We start from the raw sequence: 19113 nt of genomic DNA, 5'->3' as shown, positions 1-19113 counted from the left end.
GAACCTTTGCCCTACCTCAATTTATACAAGATGTCACGAAGAGAGGAGCTGGACGGAAAAAAACCCAGCCCCTGTGTGTGTGCAGAGGCCACGAAAAGAAGCAGTGAGCAGAACAAGACGTATGAAGAGCCCGGCATACCTGTGATCCTGCGCGGTGTACTTCAGCAGCTCTGCCAGCTGCAGGGGGTATTTGCAGATCTTCTGCACCGGCGTCAGAAGGAAACCATCTATGGCAATGTCAATCATCTGCTGCAACAGACGACACGCTTCGAAGAAATGCTGGTACCTGCTGTCTTTCATCAGTTTGGAAAGCTCCATGCATGCATCCAAGTGGTTGTTACAGTACTCCGAATAGATCCAGAAGCCGTCTTGCTGTGAGAGGCGGGAGAAAAGGGATGCACACAGAGGGGAGCGCACGTCAGACAAGTGCTGCAAGCAGGCAACCACAGGAACATGTTACCACTAAAGAAGCTGAGGGTGTCCTCAGTTTCAAATCGTGTGGCGGAGTTTCCTTTATAAAAGGTAAAGGTAGAAGCAAGCAGAGCTGTTACTCAGGCTTGATTCATCAGGGCCACATAGCCAAGGCAGATGAAAGGTCAAAGGAAGATTACACTGGGAGGGAGAGCCAGACACAAACTGGCTGCCCAGTATCACACACTAAGCCCAGGTGTTGTAGGTCAACAGCCTGAGATGCTACACCAGGTTGTGGCTGATGCCTTACAAACTACAGAAAGATTCTTTAAAAAAAAATACACTTGACCAGTGATTCTTATTTCTCAGTGCTGAAAGGGCACAAATAACCCTCATTTCTGGGAACAGGGCAGCCCGGTTTCCCATCCTGACCCCACAGCTGACCAAGGGCCAAGTGCTGACATCTCTCTCTGCCTGAAGCGGATGAGGAACGTGGTGCTCTGCAGATCCATATAACAGGATCTTAATGTCCTCCTCCCTCGGTTTACCCAAATGGCTAAACAGGGACAATTTATCAGGAGCTTATTAGCCAGCTTTCAGCCCCTATCTGATGACAGATAAGTGCCAGATATTCCTCTGAATAATGGTAGTAATTCTTATTATTGTCACTATAAATGAATTGACAGAACAGCCTCAAGACAAGAAGTTTTAGCTACTGATTCTCACCAAGATTTCTTACATCTTTTTAGCCCAGAGGCAGAATCTGATGCCGCTTTGGAAGCAAGCAGCAGAGATCGCAGGCTCTGATCAAAATGAGCAACGCTAACGCCATCACGCAACTTCACAAAAAGAAACCTGCTTTTCAATTAGAAGACCAACGATGCTGAAGAGCTGCTGTGAACCTTTTTCTGGATGCCCTGCTGAAGTTTCACAAATGTCTACGGGAAATCTCTCTAATACGAAGTGAGCTGCTGCCAGCTCAGCCCTGGCTGTCAGTACCGAGGTAGCGGAGCACAGGATCCCAGGCTGGAGCACTGCATACGCACGCTCCGACACAGCCCCTTGTGCTCCCTAAAGGAAAGCCCAGAACTGCAGGGCTGTAATTTTCTTGACGTTTCCTGACATATTTACGACACTGGCCAATTTATCAGCTCCCGTAGTACACGGCTTATGTAACAGCATGGCGGACGGGGCAAAAGCCTCCAGGAGCATCACGTCAGCTAAAATGTCCTGTTGGGTGTGCACTCACCGTGACCGTGTAGCTGCTGTCACCCAAGAAGCATGAGCTGGCACCTCCCCACCTGGCCTCACAGCTCCACGGGGGGAAGCAACCGAAGCTGTGAGGGTTTTTCCGTTTCTTCTACATTTGTGTGTGTGTGTGACACACAACTGAGGCCTGTTTTCACTTCTCTGGACTCTCTTACCTCTCCCAACCTCCTGGTGATCCATGATGTCAATAGGATGGCCTGTGAGGGGGTTTAAGTCATATTCTGAAGTGCAAAAGGAGTATGTGGGGGACATTGTACTGACATAACGTGAGTAAAGGTGGATGAGAAAAGGTGCTGGGATTCAAATGTACTGGGAGAGTTATCCAACTATCTGCTTCACTTTGAATTCTCCCTGCACCTGTATCTCATGAAGCAAAGGGAAGGCGATGGAGCATTCTGTGCTATGTAACCACAAGAGTATGGATGGACAAAAGTGATCCTGAGTGGTTCCTGCCTCCTGACTTCCTTTGCTATTCCCCTCCCCCTTACCCAAAACCCACCCCAAAACTCCCAACAGAAATGGCAAATTAACTTACGTGTTCAAGGAAACATGGTCCAATCTCACTGAGATGGGGGTCCTCGTTGTTGTACTGTTTCTCCAAGTCCCGGACAAAACCCATCTGAAATCTGTAGATATCTTCGATGTTACCAAAGATGATCTTTAGCTGTTCATCGCTGAACATATCCCTTCTCTTCCGGCACTGCTTTAAGTAACCCTGCAAGGAGTAAGAGAGAACAATCCATAAAATAATATAAACACCTGTACCGAGGCTGCTCCCAGATTTTTCTTGAGGAAGGAGTAATTACAAACAAAATCAGAAAATGGCTCTGAAAACAAAATCCACTTGTTACGACATGTAACAAGATGGTTGTTCCATCACCTTCTGTCTATGAGTAAGCACACAATATGCAAACGTGCCCTGAAGTGCTACAAGTCCATTTTTTGATAGACAACATCTTATTTGCAACTGCTGCTCCCACTGCAGCCTCCAGCAGAGACAAAGCACTGCTCTTGCTAAGCACAAGCCCAACCCGGGATGCACGGGGCTCCACAGCCAGCATCAGGAGGTGCTGCTCAATACCCCTCAGCATTCTGCAGGAATCAGTTTTGCAAAGGGAAGGTTCTCCAGGGATCTCAACCAATACAGCCTGACACGGCTCTGTCCCTACCTGTGCTGCAGAGAACAGCAAAATTCGGCTGACAGCTCCAAAGAGGTGTGTTACACAGCATCATACACCCACTCCTTCCAAAACCACTGCCTGCAATACCCAACATCCTGGGTAGCTCCTACAAACATTGCTGTTTCCATGTCCTCTCCAGTAGCACATGGCATTACAGCAAAAGCCGTGACAGGCTGTTTGCCCCTCTGCCCACTGATTTCTCCTTTCAGCCAGGGTGATCAAGCAGGGAAGCTACTAATCCTGCTGAGAAAGGCTCTGTTCATGTGTGGTTGCACGCCCTCAGTCTACGAAGAGGAACCTGTTGTCCCACAGGTGTTGTGGTGGGGAAGCCCAAATGCAAAGGGAGCCACAGTGGGAGCAGCCCGAGCTGCTGATCAATGCCATCTAGAGGAAAGCTGCGTTATTTTAATTATGTTTTCTATACCCTCCATTCCATTAGCACAAATATGCTATTTGTATTTCAAACACTGTAAGACGAGGGAGAATTTTTCTCCTGTTTTCTTAACTGTCATCTTTCATTGCTCTTCTTCCTTTTTTAAGTGGGACCAGTGGAAAAGGGGTTGTACCCTTCTCTGTGCAAACATCAGGCTTCTTTACTGAGACTACAGACATTAAAGTCAAAAGGAGAAATTGAGAGAAGAACCAGGATCTAGAGGGCTTTAAGGAAATTCTCCAAAATCCCAGAATGAATCTGCAGCAGATCTGGAAGCAATTCAGATTTCCCGCATCTCAGGCCAGTGCAGTAATAAAAAACTCCTCCATGCTTATTCTTCATCTTCCCGTGATACTCACTGGCACTGAGCCTGAGCTTCGCCTGACACCATACAAACACAACTTGGTAGGCAAGCACTGCTCTGAAGACCTCCTGCCCTGAAAAGACTGAGTGGATCAATATTCTGGCAAATAAGAATATGCCTTATCCACCAGTTTTCCATGCTGGTTTCAGCTGAAGCATGAGGACTTGTTCATACAGGCTCACCTGGAGCATGTGGCCCAGGGGACGGGGTGACACATTGGGGCTCTGGATGCCTGGGGCTGAATTTGGGCTCTGCCACTGCCCTGTGTGGGACTGAGCAAATCACTTCATCCCCCTGTGCTTCACCTGTCTGGACAATTTAGACTTGAAACTAAAGGCCAAATATCAGATGCTAAGCTGGCCTGGTCTGGACTGCGGCCTCTTAATGGAAGAGAAGTAACACAAGGGTCATCAGGAGATGACTTTGTCTGCCTTTATTATCTGGGAAGAGAAAAAACTGCCAAGAGCTCCAGCTGAACAGTTATATTTGGGGACTCTGAATGCTGAGTCATGCAGACGCCCCGCCAGCTGGTGACATGCAGCTGCTGGAGCGCCGTAATGAACTGTCCTTCAGCCTCGCCACGCGGTTCCTGGGAGAGAGAGCTTCAAATGGACGAATGATAAATGCAACTTTGGCCGACCTGGCAAAGACCCAACCTCTGCGATGTCCAGCTTCGCTAGAAGGATGCCATTCCTCTGAATCTGCTGGCTTTTTCAGCTGGGAAGTTTGGGCCATGCAATACTAAATCTAGGTCTGTCTTCTTCCAGGAGCTCCTTGATGACTCATTTCTCTGGGTTTCCCTCTCTCCTTTTTCAGGGCCAGGAGGAATGGGAGCAGGCTGGTACCCACACCGCAGGGCAAATAAAGCTTCCAACCAGCACGGGATAATGCAGGATCTCTTTCATGCTGCTTTTCATGTTTACCTGCTTATCTCACAGCAGCTTTCAAAGAAAAAAATGCAGACGGGTGGCTGCCCACAAGGTCAGGCTCTATTTGACCCCAGCTCTGGTGCCAGCGGCGCTGAGTGACTGCCATGAGCCATTCGCATGAGGGCCTTTGCCACACCGCCCGCTGCGCTGCAAAACCAGGCACTGGATGGTTTCTGTGAGCAGCTTTCAGCCCTGGGGTTGCTATCGGCTGCGAAGGCCATCGTGAATTATTCCCCGCTCGCCCTGTGCTGGTTCATTGTTTCTCCCCAGTCACGTGCTTGAGACACACTGAAGCAGCACATTTCTGCACAGGCACCTATAAAACCACATGGAAAATAACACAGGGAGTTCCTCTCTCCCGCTTGTGTGTCTGGATGGGTGTTTCCAGCTCAAACCAGCAAAGGGGAGACTGAAGATCTATCTATACCACGCAGCAAGAGCCAGCTAGAAGGCTGCTGCATATTTTTTCCAGTAAATTTGCTTCTGTTACATAAAACAATGTCATCCTCCTTCTGCTCATTCCGTCAGGTCTGCTCGGAGAAGGGATAGCTGACTGATGAGCAGATGTTGGAGGGTGTTTTGCTCAATGAACACCTAAAAATAGCTGTCGAACTGTCTCTCTTTAAAGTACTTTTCCATGTAGTCCCTGAAGTACAGGCCAAAGTTGGCAAGGATTCACAGGAGGTTAAGTGCTAAGTTTTCTCCACCCCAGGGTGGGTTTAGAGATGGTCAGAAGTGGTCAGTCTATCCGTCGTCCTCCTTGTCCAGCTGAGAACAAGGTAAAGGAGAGAATGAGGAGACGCTTGTCACCGCAGGCTGTAACCTCAATGGCAGCTGGGACACTATTCCATTTTTTTTCCATTTCTGAGCCAGTCTGGGTAGACACTGTCCTGTAGATCATCCCTCAGAGTGGACCTGTAGCATTTGAGCTATCAAAATCCTGCTCTCCAGAGCAGGGCTCACAGCACCCAGGTGAACGTTGTGCTGGTAATGCACATACCAAGAGTAAGCACAGAAACGAAGTTGAGACCATTTGAACTGAAAAGGCGAACTCTGAAGAGGGTCACATTGCTGCCAAGGAGGTTTTATGCTGCTTCACTCTGAGGCAGCACAAAAAAGTGGTTTTCATCTGAGAATGAGTCAGGCTAAACCCATCCCAACCACGCGCCAACCTGTCCCATCAGCTCTGCACAACCGGCTCAGCTTGACACGCTAAGACGCAATGAGGGTGTTTTCCACGCGGCATTTCAGAGCCGTCCTGGCACCAAAGCAAAGCTTAGGTGGAATCCAGTCAACATTATCAGAAAATAAATTCAAAGTGAAATTACTTGGAAAAGAGCAGAACGCAGCACTGGAAGTTGGCTGCTCTTTCTAACCTCCCACCCCAAATTACTCATAGCACAGAGGTTTCCCTTTATCTCCTAATTGCCTCGCTGTTCCCATCCAAGCTCCGTCACTTCTCCCTCTAACACCTCCTTAAATTCAGCCTTGTCTTCCTAATCCATACGCTGGAGCAAACCCTGCTCATTTCTCAAAGCACAGCACTTCCCTTTGGAGCCCTGTTGCTTCTCCTTCTTCCACCTGCGTTCCCCACTGCACCCCCAAAGCCCAAACCACCCTCGTGGCCCACTTCTATCAAGGTATCTGCCCTGACTCAGCACCTCTGATGCTGGCAGCGCTGCCACGTCATGGTCAGGATCAAACCCTGGTGCAGGGGGATGCCTTTTCCAGCCTGGAGATGGCCATGTGTACATGTGGTGCTTTACAGCACAAGGAGGGAGCAGCACTGCCTGCCAGTAAGGCTGGCTCTTGCCACCCATTATAAAAGCCTAGTTTTAAGTTGCTTATTGTTTCTCTAAGCTTTAACCACTAAGCCTGAAATTCCTATAGCTGGATATTTCCTTAAGGCTAAATTCTTTTATATTTCTTTTCCCATTGGTGATATGTAGATGCTGTGCTTAGGGACATGGTCTAGGGGTGGACTTAGGGCTGGTTTGATGGTTGGACTCAATGATCGTAAAGGTCTTTTCCAACCAAAACCATTCCATGACTCTGTATTTCAGAATAATGAGCCATCCACTCCTGATAACGCAGTCTTGGGAACACTTCAAATTTTACCCCTGGTAAAAATCTTCACCAAAGCAGCAGTCAGCCCCTTCACACTCCAAGCAAGGACTCAGCAGGCACCACCACGGCAGTGTGGTCTTGCTGTGACAGGGATCTCCCTCCAAGGCTTCACGCAGGTCTTGGCTTGCACAGGTAATTTTCACTCTGGTGCTGGCGAGCCTGTGAGCTCCTGACTTGGCAGGACGAGTGCCATGGGTATTATGAATAATAACATGGTGTATAATAATATAGTAGCTGGTAGTGGGAATATATCCTGAAGCAGAAAAGAGCACTTGGAGGGCTCTTGATCACCTTGCAGGGGCTACGGTCGTCCGATAACAACCACACATCTTGAGGTGCCTCACTGGTGTTAGGATTTGTTGTTTCTTATAGCTCAGCAACAAGAGCATAACTGCACACTGCAAAACTCAGCTCTAAATTGGGCTCAACCTTCGCCACCAGAACTCCCCTTTCACCCCTCCAACACGTCACAGCGCTGCTGTTTGTCCTCACACCTCAAAATAAAGAGAAAAGGGGAGTTTGCCACTGTCACCAGCACTTCTGCACCTTACCAGAGTTGTCTGGTGTCTGCTCCTTCGGCACAAATAACGCCTCTGTACAAACTCCTCCAGTAGCACTGGGAGGAGCTGGAGCTGGCCCCTATCTCTCTGTCTCTGTCTCTGATTCCCCCTCCTCTTGGGCACGAACAGAAACCGTCACGTCACACTATGCTCAAACACCAGGGATGGGTGAGCTGTTCCTGAGCCTTCCCGGGGCAAACAGATTGCTCTGATTATACTGAGCATGACGAGGCTCTTGCCAGGAAGGGACAGTCCAGCATTCTGCAGATGAGAATGCCCTCAGTCCTCTTCCTTTTTCAAGAGAGGCAGTTGAATAATTTCCTGGTGCTTTACCTGGATTTATCCCTTCAATACCACTCTGCATCACGCAGAGCAAGGCAAGAGTCTTAGAGATCTCTTTCATATCATTAGGGCCTGTAAATCAGCATCACCCCACAGCTGTCACCTAAACTATACCCATCTGAGAATCTGATTTGGCAAAAGCATGGTGACATGGCTAGGAAATGCAAGGGAAGCTTTATTTAAGTTTTTCTTTCTTTAAGTTTTTCTTTCTTTAAGTTTTTCAACAGAAAAGTGCAAATGCAAGAAAAGAAACAATATGTGAAGTTCCTGCAGTTCTTCCCTTCTTCATTGCAAAGCCCTCTGACTGAAATAGCTCCGTGAAATTAGGCTCATTTGTTTCCAGATTGAAATCCCAAGACTCTTCCATATTTTAGAAGTGTCACAGATGCTTTTTGGATGGTTGCTTTGCCTTGTCAATAGAAAAGCAGCAAGTCTGAAGGGAGGAAGACATTTTCCTAAGCAGAATTCACAAGGGGCTTCAAGCACACTGATTCTGCAAAGACTGAGCATGGGCTTGCTAAATCCTAAACACTCAGAGGGATGAGCTGAAAGCCATAGACTTTGATTTCGGTGCTAACAAACTTCTGCCTCTTAGCGATAAGTAAATGCTTGACACACAAAGGCTGAGCTGTCCTGCAACGCTCTCCGGTGCAGCCATAACCTGAAGGGGTTAATTGTAACATGATGAAGAAGAAAAAACAAGCTGAGGATGCATGGGATCAGTCACCAAAGTTCATTTGCCGGTTCCTTTACGCTGGATAAATGTAACATACTTCATTTCCCAAGGTGCAAACATTTTGCTCTTAGTCCCACCAGAAGAAAAGGCAAACGAGGGCCCTCCTGAGCCAGGGGAAATTGTGAAACCAATGTGAAAGACCCAGCTGAAATGGGTAACTGATTGGTTTAATTACAGCCTAATTTCCTCAATCGCAAATTCAAAAGTAGATGGCATTGGGTTTTAATTAAGAGGACTGCTTGAAGGATCTCAACCTCATCATTTTTCAGTCGAAGAAATATGGAAAAAAGGTCAGAAAATTGTACTTCCAGTTAATACAAACTAACGGTAATTATCGGATTCAGCAGACAGTTCTCAGAAGTATCAATACTTATTGACAGATGCTGCTCCTCTATTATACACAGCACTCAAACTCGCTGCACCTTTTTCCCCCCATCACCCAAGGACAAAGCCAGTCCTCAGCTCTCAGCATCCCCCACCGCGTCCTGCTGCAGTACCCCAGCATCCCACACCCCCACATACCTCGCAAATGTCCTTGAGGTGCTTGATGTAGTGGCGCTCCGTGCTCATGATCTCATTGATGACGTTGGCTCTCATCTGGTCTCGGTTCTGAACGGTCCTGCCCAGACACAGGCAGTCGGCACTTGGATCCAAATGGCCATTCTGCACCTCGCTGGTTCCCTCTTCCACCCCATCTTCTTGGTTTACCCACAGCTGTGAGGAGAAGAGAGGAGAGCAACAGGATTAGTCATAAAAGCATCAGGAAGCCAAAAAGCGTCCGTAGGCTGTGTTTTGGTTGCATGACTCTGAGGAATACTGGATTGATAGCAATGGTGATGCTCTTGCCAGTGAGGCATCGTGGTGTCCACAGCAGCTTCCAGCCCAGTCAGCCCGTTTTTCCACCGGTGCAACCAGCCCCAAATGGTTGGCTGAGTTCCTCTCATAAGCAAAGGGGTTTCAAGTGCTAACACTTTTGATCCCAAACAGAAAATCATGGTCTGAAAGGGTAACTGAACTGTTGGGTGCTGTTGAGTGCTCTGAACTAAGATGTACATGGGTACAACAGATTGACCTAAGGAGAACTGCAGTTACCAGTGTTAAGCACTGCTTGTCCTCATTCCCCCACACCATCAGCTGGGGTCTGTCCTCTGGGAGGAGGGATAAGCCCTTTGATTTGAGGTCAAGACACACGTGGTTCCAAAATCTGAATGATCGTGCCCATTGGCCCAGGCTGACTGGGCTGCGGCACCGAATTTTCTGTAGACTTCCTAGGCCAGGGTCTGTGACCACGCATTGATTTTCATTGCACAGCAGCTTTCCCCATCAGTTCGCATGAGGAGCCTTTCTCACTCAGGCAAATGAGGCAAATCTCAGTGCCCTGCCGTTGGGATCCCTCAGCCGTATGGGGATCAGAGCAGCTGAACAAGGCTCCTAAAACCTGGCGGAGCTGGGGGCAGCTCTAGACCTGGTACCAAGCACCCCTGAGCACTGAATACTCTAAATTGGAACAAACTGGGAAAAGCAATGAAAAAGGATCACTGCATTTTCAGCACACAGAATTTTCTTTCCATCATCAAATGAAAATCATATACTGAACTTATAAACTAGAAGGTAACACTGCCTCCCGGTCCCTTCGTCTCTGGATCAAGGGCCTCCTTTTGTTACCTTTTCCCCCCAGTAAAACCTGCTTAAAATAACTGGGATCAACTCAAACTTGGCTCAGTGTGGTTTGTAAACAAACCTTAAATAAAGCTGAAACTGGACAGAAATGGTTCTGTCTTACACAGATCACCTCAGGTGTTGTATAAGTGACGCAACTTTTCTCCTCAGCATTTAAAGTGCCAAATACTACAGACTTTCAAACAGAAAAAACCGTCTACCTGTAAACGGTGAAACACAGAGTGGTATATGGAGAATAAACTGCACCGTTAACCTGATCCTTCAGTCTTCTTTTCAGCTTTAATAGTTTTGAATACTTTCCTATTATCCAGCTGAATAAAATGACTGAATTTTAAACAGACTGCAAAGGGCTGTGTTCCTGTAAATCAGTAAAGAAACCCTAAACCTGCCCATGCTCCTTCCCCGCTTCCCTGACCAATATCGTGTTTTGCTAAACCGCTTCTTACAGCTCCCACGTTTTGTCATCCTACAGTGAGTTACAAAGGCCAAGCGGCCGAGATCTTGACGAAAACCCAGCAGAACATTAACGATGCTGCCAACTAAGGGGATAAAAACCCCAAAGCAATAAAAACCCCAGACTTTGCACCCTGCTGACGACTGTGTCCTGTGTCTGAGAGCCATTGAGAACTGACTATGAGGGTGGGGATGCCCGTTTCAATGACAAGATGCCGTCTCTGCTGTCAGGACCCGCTGGGGGCATCAACCCTCTGCTTCCAGGGCAGGAATCCCAGTGCAGACCATTTCCCTGCAGGAGCGAGTGGCAGTGCCAGGATGGATGTGGGCGTCCTGCCTGCTCTGCCCACGCGTCTCCTGCCTGTCCCGACCACACACTGCCAACGTGGGACCTCCTTTTGCCCACCGTGAGACCACAAGAGTGCATGAAGCCAGCCAAGGGGGTGAAATAACCCCTCCTGCCACCTTGGCACTGCTCCCGCTGCACAAAGGAGCCATCCTCACAGTCCAAAGGCTTCATACCTTTCCCCGAGAGTCAATCCAATGTTCTGTGTGACAGAGCAGAAGCGAAACCCAGCGAATGTGGCTGTCACCTCTCGTTTCTCATGTCCCGATGCACCCAGGGAAGGGTGAGCCCAAGCACAGAATGTCCCCGTGGTCCCACAGCGCTGGCAGCACCTGGGGGGGGCCTAAGGGGGAGCAGCCCTGGGTGCTGCAGAAGGGCGTTTCGGTGACCCCAGCCAGGTTCAGCTACACCGGTCTGGGCACAGGGAAACCCTGGGAGATGCAGCATGCCTGGGAGCTGCTCTGCCTGCCTTTCCCCAGGTCCTCTCCACAGGATGGGGTTCTCCATCTGCTGCAAAGATGGACTAGGTCATGTTTTCTCCCAGCTGTGGGGCTGCACATGGATCCCTGAAAGGGTTTTCATTGGTATTTGAAACCAAATTTATGTTGAAAATCAAGCAGGATCAATGTAGGTATTAAAACCCATGGCTAAGTTTAAAATAACTTCCCATCCTCCCTTCCTGCAACTATGGAAAGGTATTTTACAGCTCTCCCAGGCCCAACTGGAACAGCCTGTCACCAAGTTTCACGACACTCCTGCCAGTTTGGCAACCGAGGAGATTTTTAAAGCTCTACCTCCTGGAGTCAAGTGATCATGAGAAAAATTTCAATTTCTGTTTAAAAAATAAAGCAGGAAGATCTGATCATAATAGTAACGGGGGGAAACCTGCAAGGGTGAATCCTAAAGGTTTTGAAACTCTAAAGCAAACAGCAAGTGTGTAAACTTTCCCGATGTCTGAAAATCTCAGGATCTGGTCTGTCTTTTGTGCCCTGCAGGAACAGTCCCTGCTTCCACACCTGGGAAGCTGAGTCCTCCTTTTTTCCTTAATGACAGTTTTGCTCCTTCCTGCTAGGATTCATGTTCCCAAAAGGAAAAAAACCCCACAGTTCTAGTCTAGAGATGACTTGGTGCTTTAGACTGAAAACAAATGCAACAACTTTATCAGCCACCCCTGAAGCTCCTGTGAGGCTTCACAGAGCAGAGATGGGACCTGGGCTCTCTGGCACTGGGATTTCCAGGCATCTCTCTGGGCTCCTGTCCTGCCCTCCTGAGCAATTCAAGGCTGTGGCTTGGCACCAATGGGGGCTTGGGACACCAGCCTCAATTGTTTTTTTTAAAGAATAAATAATAACAGTGCTCAGCAATCATCAACAACCCCACAATAATAAATCAGCCTTCGGTGCCTTGTTAAACACCTCTGCTATGCAAAAAAGTCATGGGCTCTGAAATTATACGGCGTTGTGTGGGCCTCCTCCACACCATTAAAAAGGTCCAGCCTGCCCTGAGAACCATTTCAAATGCTTTGTGTTAAGAATTAATTAAAAGAAACCAACAAAAACTACAGGGAGAAAAAAAATTCAAGTTGCGTAACGTTAGTCCTAAGTGATTTTTCACACTGAAAGGCCACCCTACACGTGGAGAAGAACAGGCTTATCATGAGGCTCACACTCTATTGCAAAGCTCAGCCCTAATTAGGAAGTCATGACCAGCTCCTGCATAACGTAATAATTTGCAGAGGCAGATTAAAGTAGCATAGTCAAAAAAAAAAATCCCCTTTTGCCCAAGGACCTAGTTCTGGGAGCCAGAGAGAGCTGATCATTTCATTGTGCTAGTTGATATTAGATGTGATTTATACAAAATCTGGAGAAATGTGATTTATCAATTTGCAGCTATACCCAAATGGTGCATAAAATCACCAAATGGCACCGCTCCAACATTAGCTGACCTGTAATTATTATATATTTAGACTGCTGAATGCATACACTGTATATAGAAGACATTTTACTTGAATAGGCACCGAGGGCTGATAGTCTCATCATAATCACAAAGCATGATAAAACAAACACTTTACCAGCCATCTGGATTATTAATCTCCTTCCACTGGATATTCACGGAGACAAAATGAGCAGATAATGTGCCATCCTGGATTCTGGCTCACGGTTAAATCATGTGGCAGATGAATGATCCATGCAGATCCTTCCGGGGAGCTGCTGCCATCCTCTGAATCTCTGCTCACCACTGACTTCACACCAAAACCCAGTGTAAGCAGCCCAACTCGCATCAAAATCTGGTATCAAATAGTGCTACTGCAGCAGCATTAGCCCGACAATGACTGCAAAGGGCTGTAGGGGACTTAGAGCCACCGAACCATTAAGGTTGGAAGAGATCTCTAAGATCATCAAGTCCAACCATCAACCCAACCCCACTATGCCTACTAAACCATGTCCCCAGGTGCCACATCCACGTGGTTTTTGAACCCCTCCAGGGATGGGGACTCCACCACTGCCCTGGGCAGCCCCTTCCACTGCTTGACCACTCTTTCAGGAAATAAATTTTCCTTCAGATCCAACCTCTCATCGCTTGTTTTTTGGGAGAAGAGACCACACCCCCCTCATTGCTATCCCCCCTCTTTCAGGAGCTGTAGAGGGGATAAGGTCTCCCCTCAGCTCCTCTTCTCCAGTTGAACCCCTCCAGCTCCTTCAGCCGCTCCCCATCATTCGTGTGCTCCAGACCCCTCCCCAGCTCCGCTGCCCTTCTCTGGCCACGCTCCAGCCCCTCAATGTCCTTCTGGGAGTGAGGGGTCCAAAACTGAGCACAGGATTCAAGGGGCAGCCTTCAAAAACCCTACAGAAACACGCTGCAGCCCAGAGCCTTGGGATGTTTTGCCCCCTCACTACGGTGCCCTGCTCAGGTTCGCTCTCCTCTCTTGGTGGTTTGCTGGTGCTGTGCCCCATTTGCAGCCACACTCACTGTACAATACACTCTCTTGGACTCTATGCTGGGTTAAAGAGATCACTTGTTTATTTGTAATTGAGTTGGGCTTATGGTGCAGAGCTTTGCATAAATAACACAACATCGGTCTCCATGTGTCAGCCCAGCAATGCGGGCACAGCCTCTCCGTGCCCTCAGGAGGACGCACAGACTGTCCTGGGCTCCACCAATGCCCAGCAGCAGATGCTGCTGAGGTGCTGTTTCCTGGGAGATGCAGACCATCTTCTCCTGTATCCTCTTCTGGGATGAGGAACAGGACATTTGGCAGGAGAAGGAAAGGCAGCTGAAGCAAATTGGTTTTTCCCTCCTGTGGTCTTACCACTGTTTTCTCCCACAGCCTGAATTTTCCCCTCTGTAACCTGGCTCCAGCCTCCCTGTCCCTTATGTTCCTCCAGCTCTCAGCTCTTTGATACCTTCCCTTTCCTCCTGCAACTGCTCAGCTTCAGCAAACCCACGTCCAGCTCTTTCTCTCCCCTCTAAAGCTCCCCATTCCCAGCCTCACAAGTTCCCTTTACCGAGGGTGAGAAATACCTTTCATTCATTTCTGGAAGAGTAGAAAACAGCGACAGCTTCAGACTCTGTCTTCCCTGAAAGCTGTACAAAACTGGCTCCAAAGGACTTGCCCTGCGCTTATTCCCCCTGCTTCCTGCACGGGGAAGGGCCCAAGTGCCAGCGTTTGAACCTCTGGGGATGTGATGGAGGCTGAGCTGCCTGAGTCATCACGGTAACAGCAGCTGCAATTAGCACAGGCAGCGTTTGGATGCTAAAATGCTGCTTGACTTTAAAAAAAACACAATAAATCCCCAATTGGTCTGCAGTGCATCCTGTCGCTGCGGAGTGCTGCTCGTGCCGTGTGCGATACCTCCACCAGACGCTATTTTTATGCTGGATTTGCCACGGGAGAATAAAATCTCCTTTTGGAGGCACTGAGTGCAGCAGACACTGCAGCACAAAGTGTTTTGTTTGGCCAACAGGTGAACGCTACTCCAGTGCCATCCTCTTTTCCCTGGAAAATCTCACCTCAGTGCCACTGTGATCGGCACTAAGAAAACGCTCGTGCGGCGACTGCAGCGGATGAAAAGCAGGTGAGGGATGTGCTCTTGTATCCCTACACTTACAATTGAGATTTTAAAGGTGAAAAACAAGCAGACAGGGCAGCAAGATGCAGCTCTTGGAACTACGCCTGCACCACAGAGCAGTCACAACTCCTACGAATGAAAGCTAAACCCACTTGCCCAGTAAAGTGCACGAGCTGCTGAGCACTGAGACGGGGCTATGGGTTTAGAGTCTCCTTCCAAACAGGGCCTTAAAAGCTGACACCAATTTAGCACTTCTCCTTCAGCAGCAGAAAATAAAGTGGGACAAAGGCAGCTTTAACGCAGGAAAATGCATCTAAAATTACGACACTTGGGGAAACCTTGGCAATGAGAAGAGAGACCAAGGAGAATTGCTGCGCTGAGCCACCCCTGCCTTTTCTCCTATGTCAGATACACGGACCACAACGAATTTCTACATCATCTTTGCTCAAACCTTTGGGAGACCGTTTGAGACCTACAGTATTTTCTAAAGGAGACCTCAAGGTACCACAATTGATCTATCTGCAGTACTGGACTGGTTTTCTGGGCTGTAAATTCCTCCCTAAAAATCCTAAGCCTATTTTCTTGAGAGGACGTGGACACTGGATGTGCTGGTATGCAAACCAGTCACCATTGCTTGCTGGCTCCAAATATTATTTCTCCTATGCTGTGCTTTATCCATTCCCCAAAAGCATCACTTTATCATCCAGTTTCTCCTCGAAAGTTTCTGTGCTCCCAAAACTCCATGAGCTTTCCCTTTCTTCCAGCCAAGCCTCAAGCTGCTGAGGGGATAACTGCAGGTGTTATGTGTGGAGACAACTCCTCCTCTACATGCAGGCAATTCAAGCGCATTCTGTGTTTGCAACCCCCCAGCTACGCGTGTAAAAGAGGCCAAGGGGATCAGCAGGTTACTGTTTGCCTCTGCACTTGCAAATGGGAATTTTTCCCGCTACGAGATTTTGCGAGTGCCAAACGCTTTGCCAAAGATTTTCATATGATCTGGCTGGAGAGCAAGAAGTGTCAGACGTCTCATTGCAAATCAGGTTTGCAGCCCAGTTTTGGGCTCAGAAAGGATCCAAATGACATTTAGAGGAATCTGACTTTGCAGCGATCTTCTGCTGCACCCTGTTAGTACCTAAAAGAAACCTGCAGTCTAAAATATCCCCAGATTAATCCTAATTGGGTTTATACCTGTCTGGTCTGTCCTGTTATCCCTTACTTGAACTGCTTTTCATCCTCTGCTATGCAACATGTTGTTCCCTTTTCCTGCTGTACTTGCGTAAGAGAAATATAGATATAGAGGAGAGCAATTATTCTGCAAGTAAAACTAGAACCACCCAAGCTAAATCAGGCAGTTTTCTGGCATAATCCTAAAAATCACGGCTCAAAGTACAACAGAGAAAAAACCCAGCCTCCTGATTATGAAAGAGTGATCCGCTGAATAAGATATACAAGAAGGAAAATGGAGAGAAGAGCAAAGCGAGAAGTGTGCAGGTTAAAGGGACCTTGGCAGGTCCCTGAAGGAGCATAAACCTGCTGCAAAGGTCCTGCAAGCAAAGAGGGGTCACGGGTACCTTCTCAAAGGCTCTGCAGGCATCTGGCTCAAACAGCTTCCCAAGATGGGCAGAGAGTGAAGGGGGCAGGGGATGTGCAAGAATAGCAATGAAGAGGCAAGCGAGCGACCTGAGGCAGCCGAGGAGAGGAGATGACAGCCCAAAAAGCAGATGTCTGCTCAGCGCAGGACGACCAGCGAGGGGGCTGTCTCCTGGAGAAGGCAGCTCTGCTCTCTAAACCCCAGGGGCAAATTCTCCCCTTCAGCTCCCCCTTGCAGAGCTGCGCACAAACTGCGCCAGAACTCCGCTCGTGTGGTTTCTGAAACGCCTGGTCCTTATTTTTAAGGATTATTTATCATTCATGGCAGCAAACCCACGCAGCTTCCACAGTGCTCGGTCTCAGGGTGGGTGTCTGGTCCCAGCCCTGTGCCTTGGGCATGGGACAACTGATCCAGCCTCCTGCAGAGCTGGTGGAAAGCTTCATTTTCTTGGAATAAAGTCAAGCTGTGGGGTCGTGACATTAGACAGAATGGGCAAGAAACCTGCCCGGCAAGACCATCACGATCCTGAGCAGTGAGGTCTGTTCCAGGATGTTTTTCAGATGTCTGTGTACAATGGGTTGAGATTCATCGATTCCTCTCCTCTGTTTTTCCCAGCTTCTAAAATCACCCTCCCAGCCTTTGAAAAGTGCAGGGAGAGGGGGAAAGTTCAGCCAAGCCATGGTCCATGGTTTTGGGCTTTAGATTAAATGGGCTTGTTTGTTTAGTTGTTGCTGTGGGTATTTTAGAGAACAGAACAGCAAAAACCGAGACTGTCATTAAACCTACTGTGAGCAGGATGTTTACAACACCACACAAAAAAGGATATTAAATCAAAGCAAAACACCACCGGTCAGTGCACTGAAAAGTTAAACTGGCCCAGAATATTTCAGTCTTTAAATTAAGCAAAAATAAGCAGACACATTTTTCTAATCCAGCCTTTCCAGCCAGCAGCACAGATGAGATATGCTAGTAACACAGGTGAGATATTTTCTGCAATGAGATTATCCTCTCCATCACACCTCATACAAATCCGTTTTCCAAACTTGGTATCTCCACTGGCTGCAGAGCCCACTTGTGGTGTCCCATTCAACAAAATACCAAACGTTACTGGTTATTCTGGGCCAGAATAACAGCATCAACACAGGCAGCCCAGCCTCCAGCTCCAGTCACTGATCTCTCAGTGCTCTTGGCACTGGCCAGACCTAGGAGAGACACAAGAGCTGCACCGTGAGCACCACAGGGGAAAAAATGGGCACCAGAGAGGCAGAAGTGAGAAAAACTCCAGGTTCCCTTTGTCATGGTCACTGTAAACCACTACAATGCTCCAAAGAAAGAGGCATCTTTCACAGAATTTTACAAGCCAAAAGAAATCTTCATTTTTTGAACCATATCCCCTAAGCTTCTCAAGGAATTAAGTCTCTTATCCCGCCTATCGAGCCCTGTGCAGAAGGGAGAGGAGAAGGAAGCACCCAAGGTCAAAGCTGACATCTTGACTCCCCAAGGAAGGCTCAAGAGCCCCCAAATAACATGTCAGGAGCTGACTATAGCAAAAAGGGCATCTTCTTCTTTGCTTTATTAACACATACTGAGCAAAAAAAAAAAAAAAAGTGCTCAAATCCTTCTTATTTGTGAAAGGCCAGATCGCCCCTGGAGGTGGCTGGGCACAGCAAAACCTGCTTCAGCAAAAAACCACAGACAAACAAAATGGTTTCTTGTCCCCTTAAAAAAATAACCAGAGCTGGTGATGGGCTAATTACTGAAGTAATTTTACATCTCAAACTGCTGAAGAGTCAAAACGCAGCACTGCTTTTGGGAAGGGGAGGGCTGACGCCTCCCTGAGCGACACGCAGACCAGAAAGCTCTTCCAAATGCAGGCTGCTTGTTGCTGGCGTGAATTTTTAGGCCTCACCACATCTTCTACTCACAGCCCGCACAATACTTAAGTGGTTTCCAAAGATTTGCTTAAGGAGAGAGGCTACAACATGTTGAGACACAGCAAAGGCCACTCCACATCCCAAGGGCATAAAGAGCAGAGCCAATACTTACTCCAGCCTCCCTCTCCTCCACTCTTCTTTCTTTCGAAACCTCCTTTGCTCCCCATTTTTCAGACAGAAAGCAGACACACTGGAAAGCAGCATCAATGGCAACAAACACAGCAACCAGTTCAGTTCATGGACCGTTCTGAGTGATTCATTGTATTGGTAAAAAGAAGAAAGTCACTTACCCTCACGAAGCTGGCAGGAAACCATCCTTCTTCGTCATCGATCTGACCCCACCACCAGTCCTTGTTGGAAGCATCCAGGACCTTGATAACGTCTCCTGCTTTAAACGCCAACTCCCGGTTGGCCATGGTGACGTGATCCCATACTGCCTCAGCACTTACAATAGAACCACCACTGATCAGCTTTGGAGACAGAAAACCAGCAGTTAATAAACGCTCGCTTCCCCGATGCAAGCACATGCAGAGCAGCAGCACAGAGAGAAGCAGTCAGCCAAAATAAAGCAATTTTCCTCCATTCCAGTCCATAGCAATTTCACCCCCACATGATGTGACCCGGTTTATGACCATTTCTACAGACGCTGCTCTGCTCCATCCCACGTCACACAAGCAAGCACTGTGT

The 19113-nt window shown here is 48.1% G+C and overlaps 1 protein-coding gene across 1 annotated transcript in view; it reads right to left on the bottom strand.

Moving 5' to 3' along the window:
• Positions 1–18894, bottom strand: part of ARHGEF9 (Cdc42 guanine nucleotide exchange factor (GEF) 9) — a 55515-nt gene extending 36621 nt beyond the window's left edge. Inside the window, exons 1-4 of the mRNA XM_010184869.1 lie at positions 18717–18894; positions 8875–9066; positions 2216–2395; positions 140–372 (exon numbers count right to left, since the gene is read on the bottom strand). Of these exons, the coding sequence (XP_010183171.1) occupies positions 140–372; positions 2216–2395; positions 8875–9066; positions 18717–18842 (731 nt within the window). The 5' untranslated portion in view covers positions 18843–18894. The remainder of the gene's footprint in view (positions 1–139; positions 373–2215; positions 2396–8874; positions 9067–18716) is intronic.
• Between the last annotated feature and the right edge of the window lie 219 nt (positions 18895–19113).

The sequence above is a fragment of the Mesitornis unicolor genome, unplaced genomic scaffold, assembly GCF_000695765.1.
Source record: "Mesitornis unicolor isolate BGI_N332 unplaced genomic scaffold, ASM69576v1 scaffold17215, whole genome shotgun sequence".
Classification (NCBI taxonomy): domain Eukaryota; kingdom Metazoa; phylum Chordata; class Aves; order Mesitornithiformes; family Mesitornithidae; genus Mesitornis; species Mesitornis unicolor.
This window is presented reverse-complemented; position numbering and strand designations above follow the sequence as displayed.